The sequence below is a fragment of the Empidonax traillii genome, unplaced genomic scaffold (assembly GCF_003031625.1).
Source record: "Empidonax traillii isolate 1590-97213 ecotype Southwest subspecies unplaced genomic scaffold, ASM303162v1 scaffold52:size1600334, whole genome shotgun sequence".
Lineage (NCBI taxonomy): Eukaryota > Metazoa > Chordata > Aves > Passeriformes > Tyrannidae > Empidonax > Empidonax traillii.
The window spans coordinates 5,664-15,916 of NW_020955245.1; the positions used below are offsets into that span (position 1 = coordinate 5,664).

A 10,253-nucleotide genomic window follows, 5' to 3' on the forward strand; every position below is an offset into this window, starting at 1 on the left:
TCCAGTTTGAAGAACCACAACCTGGATTCAGCTGCAATCAAGCTCTGGAAACATTCAAGTTCGAAAATATTCTCTTTAAAAAGCACATCCTGTAAGCAACTTCTAGTGCCAACTGCTTAGCTTATTAAAGCATAATTTATTCTGCTGATGTTGAAGGTAAAATCCTCAAAACAATAGCAAAAATGGGGACTGGGGATGTTTCAGGGTAAGTCCTCACACAGAAAAGTGTCTCCACACAGGCCACCTGACTTGTCCTTTTATGTACAATAAAAAAAAACCAACTTGACTCACATTGATTTAATTCCACCTCAGCTCCTACAGTTCACAAATGGTAAAATATCAACACATTAAGGTATCTAATTGCCAGACAGAAACCACATTTACCCACTTTCACCACTGAGACATCCTGAGAATTAAAACAATGGCTTTCTGAGAAGGGAAACATGTGGGAATGATCACTACTAATAACCAGCTGGGCACACAAACAGCCTGTCAGAATTACACACACTTGGATTGCAACTGAATTTGCTGTATTAAAAAAAAAAAATCAAGTTGTGGCTCCTACATTTCTTGCTAAATTCTACACACTGTTCTGAGAGGTCTAAACTTTTTACTTTAAAAACATTTAGATAGTTGTAGTAATTACTGATAAACTGGAAGACAAGGACTTATCCAAAATTATCTCCCCATTTTACCTTTCCCACCCACCTTATCGTATCAGTATCTGAGAAACACTTGCAATTTAGGTCCTTCCAGCTGGCAAAGCACTGACCAAGAAATGCTGAATAGTCCAGTGAAAACAAGGGAATTGCTCAGTTTAAATAAACTAGTCAGCAAAGGCTAGACTGGAAAAGGAGTGAGGATAGTGGAAAAGATTTCCCTGGAATACACCTCCCTCCCTCCCTCCCTCCTTCCTTCTCTAGTCGAGATCCTGAGAAACACCTGCTCAACTACCTTGCCAAAGGCACTTCCCATGTTTGAACTGAGAAGTTCCCAAGTTGTCTGGAGCTGCATCTTTGAACACGCCCAGAGGGATTTTAGTCCTGACAGAAAGGAGCAACAGCTGAGTTCACACAGTGCAGAGGAACCAGGCAGGTCTGTGCCCTGGACAAGTGCAAGGGGAGCTCTTATCTGAGTATCTGCAAGGCATGAATGGAGAGGGTTCCACTCCTTGACATTCTCACCCACTCCTCTGCACAGCAGTTATCTCAGGGAGAACCCAAAGTGCAATGAACACTCAGAATATTCAGATCTCCTTCAGGCCAGTGGAGAGGATCACTCCTTCCCATCTACCTGCCAAGGGTTTAGCACTGTCACCCTGGAGAGCACTGCCATTTCCAGCTAAATTATCCCAGAAGCTTCACCCAGTTTTCTTCTTTATCTGCCAATAGTGTTGATTCACCAGTTCAGAGCTCAGGACTAAAAGATGGCCACAGAGATTTGTGGGTCAGTCACCTGCTCCACACACAGTTTGTGTTACCTCAGTATTTATTTTAATTTAACACTAAATAGCTACTTAAATAGAAGAGAGGACATGCTCTGTTCTGACTAAGAACCAAGTACTTACCTTCAAGGGAAGATCCTAAAAGGAAAACTCCTTCTCACAGTTCTGATGAGGCCTGAGATGTGTCCAGCATTCCTGTTGTCAGTGCTTTCCCTCTGCCCAACCCTTGCAGGATCACTACAAGCTGCTCTTTAAATGTCCCAACATGAGGTGCCTTCCTGCGAAGTGCACACACTGAGCTGCATCCTGTTCTGAACTTGCTCCCCTCAGGCAAACTCTCAGACACTCACTTTGCAGGTTATTCAGATTACATCTATTAAAAAAAAAGATATAATTTAGTATCTTCAATATCCATCTCACTGCACTGGAGTCACTTAATTTTAATTATCTTTCTGAATTAACAAATGTAGTAAGGGTATATTCTATACTTATATGAAATGCACAGTGGATGCAGGAAATTCTGTTGGAATTTCACTTCCGCATTACCTAAACTTAATTAAGATATAATCCTCCACTGGAGTGTTCCCTAATTAGACAATTCAGGCATCAGTTTCATGTCTACCTTTTCTTTTAATTAAAGTTATAAACACATGTGAAGGTGCACTGAGCGCCAAGCACTGATGCTGAACACACAGAATAAACACCGAAACTGTCCATCTGATTTAGCTCAACCTCTAAGCAGTCAAGACCCTGAGATGAGCTCAGCTGGTTAAGCACAGTGTTTAATAACACCAAGGTTGTGGGTCTGATCCCTGTCCAGGCCATTCATGCCTCGATGATCCCTGTGGATCCCTTCCAAAGGAATATTTTGTGAAGTGTTGCATTAACTCCACCCTGTAGTCCATAAACCACTACCAATCTGGCCATGAATTCATAAACAGGACACTAAGTATAATTGACAATATTTTAAGTATCATGTATTTTTTATATGCTTTCACATCAGCCATTTATTATCAAATTTTGAATGCCTAACAATTAATCCTTATATACTGTACACTGCCATACATACCATGGATAAGCCCAGGACCCTCAGGTCATGGATCATAACACTGGCTCCAACTGTAGATTTTTAAGGTGTCAACCAAAAACATGCTTATCTTGCCTGAGGTTAAACACACTGACTAGAGCAAGAGGTATGAGCTGTCGAAGTCATTAATCTCATAGAAATATTCCCTGGTGTACTAGTTAAAAAAAAATCCACCAGAACACTTTGGATCATTGTGGATTCATGTTTTTACTCATCTTCTCAACGTGGCTCAGTAGTTTCAACAAGGCAGTCGGATTATATGGGTAAAGGTTTCTTCTCTGCAACCTAGAAATAGCTTGTTGCAGCTCTTCCAAGCACTTGGTTGACTTACAAAGCATTATTCTTAAGGGAACGATGTTATCCGAGGATGTCACACGAGTCCAGCAGGATGAGGGACGAGATCCCTCCTGTTTCAGAGGCAGCACTTCAGACGTGCAGATTTTCCAGTTATCAGCCGTGTAGCTGCAACCTGTTTCCCTTCTCCTCGCCTCACCCTCATTGTCTGAAGGCACCTGCTTTGTGTTTACCCAGCGCTCTTTGCCATCTGATTCCAACTCGGAGTCTCCCGAGCTGTCGTAATCAACGAGGCTTTGAAGGGATCGGGGCAGGGCCGCGCTATCGGCGCTGATCGGTGAGTCAGACCCGGCTTCATTATCACCTCGCTGTGCTGTAAACACGCGGCAATCGGCGGAGGAAGCCCGGGACGCCGCAGTGTGTGGGGCTGGGTCCCAGGAGGCGTCTCGCAGACTCTCGGCAGTCACACGGCTTTGCTCTGCTCGATGCCGGGGCTCGGAGGGACACGCGGATCGGAAAGCGCCGTGCTCGGTATCGAAGCGGTCACAGACAGCCACGAACCGGGGCCACTCTCTCCCAAGGAGCTTTAAGTACCTCACCAGGTACTCCAAAAAACAAGTTTCTGATGAAATCAAAAAATCTAGGAGTACTGAGGAATCAAACGCAATCTTTTCCAGACAAAATAAGAAGATGCAGTGTGGATTATATCCACCTGCATGGGTCAGGGAGTCCCAGGAGTCCTCCTCTTTTGGGCTTAAGTTATCAGCAGCATCACGTCGTAACCTGGAAAGTAAGTCATGAAATACACTCAATGAAAAAGAAGTTTACACGTTTCTTTTTAAAAACAGCCATGTCAAGAAGGTGGTATTCTTGCTCTTTTTAATTTTGTCAAAAAAGCAAAAACAACAACAACAAAAAAGAATCTGAACAAGAAAGAATGAAGGGATGTGGGGCTTGGAGAGCTCAGGAAGCCAAAGCACTTAAAGCAGGGCTTAAAGGGCACTACTCCTTAGGGAACATCCTGGAATAATCAAAATTACAACACTTCAACTGTGGTTTAAACAATATTAGATCAATATTTTTGTAAACCTGAACATTTCAGGATGTTGAGCACACTGGAAGAAGAGTGGCCTACTTTAGGTAAGTGTCTAAGAAGGATTGCGTGTCTCTATTACTTCCAGATCTTCACATTTGAAGCTTGAGGGACTTGTATAAATTAGGATAATATCTTGTCTGGTAATTTAAACAACAATGAAGCACTGAATGTCCAGAACAAATCCATGAAGAACACATTTCAGTTGTTAGCAATTAAGTTTTTATCAAGTAGCTACGATTCCTGTGGGCCCAATCCTTGGAAACTTTGTCAGAAGTACTTGAATTCTTGAAGTTTAATATCCCATTCTTGTCTAACTCTGTGTTGCAAGAAAACAGTGTTGCTTTTTATCTGTCTAACCATTATTTTATGTGTGAAGTCAACTATCCTGAATTACAGGATATGATAAAGTATTTAGTAAGAAATTGTTTCACAACTCCCCTGTTTCAATTAAAAAAAGAGACTTATACAAATTATCAGCTCTTACATCACACATTTTTGCATTGCCCTGAGATTTGAGGGGTTTAAATTATCAAAAATAACTTTGATTTATATAAAAGTAACCAATGGGAATGTTATTTATATCACAACAGCCTCTGTCAAAAAACAAACAAACAACAACACACTGACCTATCCAATTTGAAATAAATGAGTAATAAAGCTTTAGCAGCTTCCCACATGTCATCATCTTGCTCTATGAAAATCAAGGAGAGCCATTCACAGTGATGCACAACTGGCTGAGACTGGGGGGGAGGCTTTAGGCGACTCCTCCAGAACACCAACAGCTGGGACATGGAACTCTCAAAGCCTCCTGAAAAACAAAGAAGTTACCAGGAATTTTGCTATATGTGGGGGTTTTTTTTGTTGCCAAACATATACACTTGTTATTTTTCAAATTACCAGTGAATAACAGTTCATGAATGCATTTATTTTTGCTTAGCTCAACTGATTTGACACAGCATCAAATTTTCTAGGTTAGTTCTTGCCATTTTAGTGCAGTAGCTTACTCGTAAAAATAACTTTATAATCATTAGAGAGGCTCCCTAAAGTCAAAAACCTTACATCCTCCATACTAATAATGTACTAAATACCAGGTTTTGAGGTAACACAGCACACATTCAGTGTTTAGAAAGCAGAAAAACTTCCTGCAACATTGAAATCAGTTTTACTCACCACATCGCTACGTGATTTTCCTTAATGTTTGACTTTAAGATTTGCTTTTCCTCTTAGCAAATAACAGGAACATCAAATTGTCTTTGTTATTAATAGTTACTATTCAGACTGAAACTCTTCCCTATAAATCAAAGCTACCTGGAAGTGACTCTCAAAATTGAAGTGAATTAAAGTTAAGCCACTTTAATTCATGTTAATAATAATAATAATAAAAAAAGATCAACCAGCTTCCTGGAAGGGGAGTTATCATATTAAAGCATTTTGGTGCTTGTTTTAACCACTTCATTTAATGTCACTAAAATAGAAGCACCATTCCCTTTCAACCTGAAATTCCTCTTGACAGCTGGGGTATTTGAACCTAATTAAAGAACTCATTTCTGTGTCACAAATCTGGAAAAGAAAGGAGTTTTTTTTTTTTTCTTTGATAACGAATTTTCACAGAGACATCTAAAAAAGATATAACCTACATTTGTTCTTTTCACTTGTTCTTAGACAATCTCTTTCTCTGTACATTTTTCAGAAGGTGGATCATAAGTTAAATATTCTCTACAATACTTAAAAACTTTAAGAATGCTCCTGACATCACAAATATACCATCTTCTAAAAAAATGGAGAAAGTGTCAGCAGCTGTCTTAAGGAAGTCTGTGGCTCTTTTGCACAGATGAATTAAAAAGTGACTTTTAGGCTTCGATCATGGAATCTGCACATCCACCTTCACCCAGCACAGCATCAGAAGCACATCCCGTGCTCCCATGGAGAGCTGGGGTGTTCAGCCTGGAGAAGAGAAGGCTCTGGTGAAACCTTAGAGCCCGTTCCAGTGCCTGAAGGGGCTCCAGGAGAGCTGGAGAGGGACTTTGGATGAGAGCCTGGAGGGACAGGACAAGGGGGGATGGCTTCCCACTGCCAGAGGGCAGGGTTAGATGGGATATTGGGAAGGAATCCTTCCCTGTGAGGGTGGGCAGGCCCTGGCACAGGTTGCCCAGAGAAGCTGTGGCTGCCCCTGGATCCCTGGAAGTGTCCAAGGCCAGGCTGAACAGGGCTTGGAGCAACCTGGTCTGGTGGAAGGCGTCCCTGCCCATGTGGAACTGGCTGATCTTTAAGGTCCCTTCCAACCCAAGCCATTCTATGATTACATGATAAGTCCCATAATTTCCCCATGCCTCACTTTGGAGCTTCATTATTTTAATTTACCTTTCTATCACACTGCTGGTTTTGCCTCATTAAGTTACTTGTCTGACAGTAATGCCTTGTACTTTCAATAAAATGAATACATAATGGTACCTAAAGTTCTACCTCCATGTTAGAGAGAGAAGAGTTACCTGCAGTTCCTTTCAGTTCCCCACCCTGAACAGATGCTTGTGCTATGGACTCTCTTCTTCTCCAACTGGAGAAGAGCCTGGTGTTCCCAATCTGGCCCAGCTTTATCAAGTATTAACACATGTTCTAAACAGGAAAAGTTTTCAATCCCAAATGCAGCTGATTCCAGCCACCCCCCCCAAATTTGCAGGGATTGGATAAAATGCAAGAGAGACAACCAGTTAGGCAGGACACAGCAACAGCAGGTTCCTTGGGTGGGTCTTCCCTTCCTCTCTCCCACCACCACTAATTCAGCTGAAATTATTTACAGCCTCAGGGAGCTGTGACTGAAAAATCTGAAAGCTTTAAAACTTTCTGCTTAACAAACAGAACTAAAAAAAAGGTTGATTTCTCGATACCTTTGACTTCTGCTTCTGCTGCAGAGTTGTGCATCTTGAATTCCAGTGCTTTAAGCACAACCAGACTTAAGGCTCTGAGAACAGTTTGGTCAGAGCCACCTCGAGGATCATCTCCAGGAGCAGGTTCACTGCTTCCAAAGTAGCTGGACTTTTCATCCAGTGGGATCTGATGAAGCCAAGTTAAACTCCCGGCCTGCAGAACAGCATTGCTCAGTGCAAGCACATCCTCACACACGGGCAGGGCTTGTGAGGACACCGATCCGCTTCCAGCATCTTCCCTAGGCTTGGGAAGGACACATTTTTTAAGGAGCAAAATGAATTTCTTCTTGATTACATAGGGAATTGGTGAGATAATGAGGTTCAGGACATAAGAAACTTTCAGAAACAACACTCTCTGGCACCTCAGTGGTGATTCCAGTTCGGTTCTGGAAGCCAGAAGTGCTTCAAGCAGATCTATAAAGCTGATCAGGTTGGTTGTAGCTTCAGAATAAGGGGAAGTGTAGTGGTGACTGTCAAAATGATGGAACAGGATGGCATTATAAAATCCTTCAAGCACAGCATCAAGAGGAGCCAACAACTTCTTTAAAACCCCTACAGCAACAAAAAACCACATTATTGAGCTGCAGTGTAACAGTCAGATAAATCAATGAATAAGGGGCAAAAACGGGTGTTGGGACTGCTTTCAGATTTCAAGTGTGTTTAAACCAGTACATTTTAATAGCACTTTATCCCCCCCTTTCAAAGGAAGGGAATGGGTGTTCCAGAGCCCGTGCTCCCGAGGAATTCCAGGTGATGTTGCTCCCCCTGGCGGTACCGTCACAAAATCGCCCCAGTACCTGCTTTGGGTAAAACCGCGTCTTTCAGGATCTCCTTGATAATCGTTGTCAGAGTCCACAGACAATCTGCAACCGGGGTGTTCCCGGGAAATCCCAAGAGAGCGTTCAGAGTAAAGCTGAGCCAGGTGACATTTACTGCATTCTAAGAAAAGTGATTCAAAAACCAATCACATATGCTTCCAGTTGCTATGCAAATTAAATTAAATCATAACACCAATGATTTTAAATTGTGCATTAAAAAGATTCAGATATAGGCACAGGTAGAAACAACCTCTCTGTCCAGTGCCTTTAAAGTACTCAGGCCTCTGGTTACAAACATCAAGTCACACAGAAATGATCTGGATGTCCCAGAAAGGGAAAACCAAACCTCCCTAGCTTGTCACGTGACCCACCCAAAATCAGGTAATGCTGTGAACAGATCATATCTGAATTCATAACTCCCAGACCCAGACAACTTGGCAAGAAATATTACAAACACAATTTCCAGATAAATCTGTGGTCAGAGAGGCTACTCTGGAGGCTGCAATATATATTCACTAAATATACATAAAAAAAAAAAAAAAACTGAGGAAACTGGACTATTCAAATAAGAAAATACAGAAGAGCATTTAATTAACTTCCAAGAGGTTATCACTTGTTATCTGCTGCATCACCTAACACATATCGAGGAACTGTAAAAAATATTGATAAGGAAATGCCTGTATTGCAACCTTAAAGGGAATATTTCTTGTCATCTACACACATTTTACCCTGGAAGAGTTTCATGAAATTCCAGATTTTTAGATGTAAGCCATTCCCACACTTCTGCTGCGCATCTGATGTCCTTGCTTTCCGTATTCCAGGCTCCTCCTAACACACCTTAGTTTCTTGGAAAATACATGTGGAGTCAAATGGAGAAACCTGCAGGCACATATTCACCAGGTCATTTTTTTTTTCCAGTTATGAAGTTGTGCCATACTCACCTCTTCCTTCAGCTGGAAATACACCAGAGATGCCAGACTTTGGGAAGCCATGTGGGACAACAGCCGGTCGTGAGGACCGAGCAGAGAGACCTGGGGACACGCAGAAAGGAAAAGCATCTCAGGCCTGTTGTTCCTTTTTATTTTTCCTTCTCCCTCACAAAAAACTTTCACGAGTTTACAAAGCTTACCAGTTTTGAGTCAGTTTGTGCCTCCTTCAGAAGAAGCACAAAGATCTCATGGTACTTCTGTCTCGTGCTGGATTCGATGTGCTGGGACTCTGCTTTAGCCACCATCATCTTGATCAGGGTTAACTGGAGCAGCATCACTTCCCGTGGGCAGAACGAGGAGCTCATGTTGGCAAAGCTGTTTGATAAATCATCTGCTGCAGGGACAACCACGTCAGTGTCCTGGTGGCTCCCAGTCCCACCAGCAGGAGGTGGGAGATGCCTCTGCTGACAGGATTCATCTCCTCCTGGCGGCTGCTCGACACTCAGAGTGAGTAAAGAGGAATACTGATGGCTTTCCTTGGCTAAGGGAATTCCTGCCAGGACATCCTTGTACATCTGCTGCAGGAGGGAGATCTTCATCATGAGAACATCCAATATTCCAGAAAATGCTGTATTTCTCCACTGATCATTCAATTTTATCCAGCAAGAGAAACAGAAGCACCACTGGGCATTTCTCTTCGAAGTTACCTGGAAAGAAAATATTTTGCTGTTACTGGACTTAACAAGCAACCAGAAAATAACAGAAGCACAACACACATTTCTGGAGTTAACAGCACCATTATTAAACTCACTTGGAAAATGCAAATTCAGCTGCACAGAAGTGTCCCAGAGAGACATTAAAATGAAGAATTACCACGCTGGGAAGAAGTTTACAGTTCCAACGTTACATTATTGACGCCAAAATGACTTTGCTGGAAATAACGAAACCAAAGGTGACTATTACTGGGGATTACTGGTATGGATATGAGGACTTGGATCAAATCTTTCTCTACACTGCTAAAACTACCAAACCCTAAATTCTTTTGTGCCTCCAGAAACAGGCATCAAATTTAAACTGCAAATTTTCAGCGCTCCATTAAGGCTGGAAACGGCAACACCTCTCAAACAAATGAAAACCAAAGGACAAGTGTTGATTTTCCCTGCACTCAGGCTCAAGATGGGCTGATCTTGAGGGCCCAGGGATGATGAAGCTGCAAATTATAAAATACTTCCAAAACAAAGTGTAAAACTTATGAAGTGCCAATAAAAATACTTAACCCTTTTCAGGAAAGGTAAAAAAAATCTTTATCCCCATGTCAATGGAACATATCTTTCAATCACAGCACTGGAACATTCACCAGAGCTTAGAAAGAAGAGCTATTAAGAATTCAAATCTCTCCTTAAAGTGTGAGCACCCACAAATGTAAATGGCCAGACAGATATTCCATCTCCCCACAAAAGAGATATGATTAAGAACATCAGGGATTCTTTTTCACCTGTATTAAGAGTGATGCTCATCTGTAATATTTATCTTTTTAGGGCAGTTTTAACATGTTCTCTAACAAGAACTCTTTTAATTAAAAACAACAAACAAACTCATTACCTTTATCTGTGGTGAATTTGGGAGTGGAACTTCAGTTGCTTTTCTCTTTGCATGATTTT

General features: G+C 41.8%; 1 protein-coding gene across 1 annotated transcript; it reads right to left on the reverse strand.

Annotated features, from left to right (window-relative positions):
- Positions 1-264: 264 nt before the first annotated feature.
- Positions 265-9,420, reverse strand: LINS1 (lines homolog 1). The gene is made up of 9 exons (XM_027879176.1): positions 9,404-9,420; positions 8,793-9,299; positions 8,605-8,694; positions 7,643-7,784; positions 6,807-7,397; positions 4,549-4,729; positions 2,514-3,608; positions 1,568-1,722; positions 265-528 (listed from the first exon to the last, which is right to left on the reverse strand). The coding sequence occupies exons 2-7, from the start codon at positions 9,192-9,194 to the stop codon at positions 2,720-2,722; spliced, it is 2,295 nt and encodes a 764-aa protein (XP_027734977.1). The 5' UTR covers positions 9,195-9,299; positions 9,404-9,420; the 3' UTR covers positions 265-528; positions 1,568-1,722; positions 2,514-2,719.
- Positions 9,421-10,253: the final 833 nt, after the last annotated feature.

Bases quoted from the DNA above. Each gene is read 5' to 3' on its own strand.
- LINS1 (XM_027879176.1), bottom strand. From the start codon at position 9,194: ATGATGAAGATCTCCCTCCTGCAGCAGATGTACAAGGATGTCCTGGCA. The intron at 7,785-8,604 runs GTGAGTATGGCA...CACTTTTCTTAG, and splicing joins ATTTCCAGCTGAAGGAAGAG to AATGCAGTAAATGTCACCTG. The intron at 4,730-6,806 runs GTATCGAGAAAT...TTTGTTTTTCAG, and splicing joins AGCAGAAGCAGAAGTCAAAG to GAGGCTTTGAGAGTTCCATG.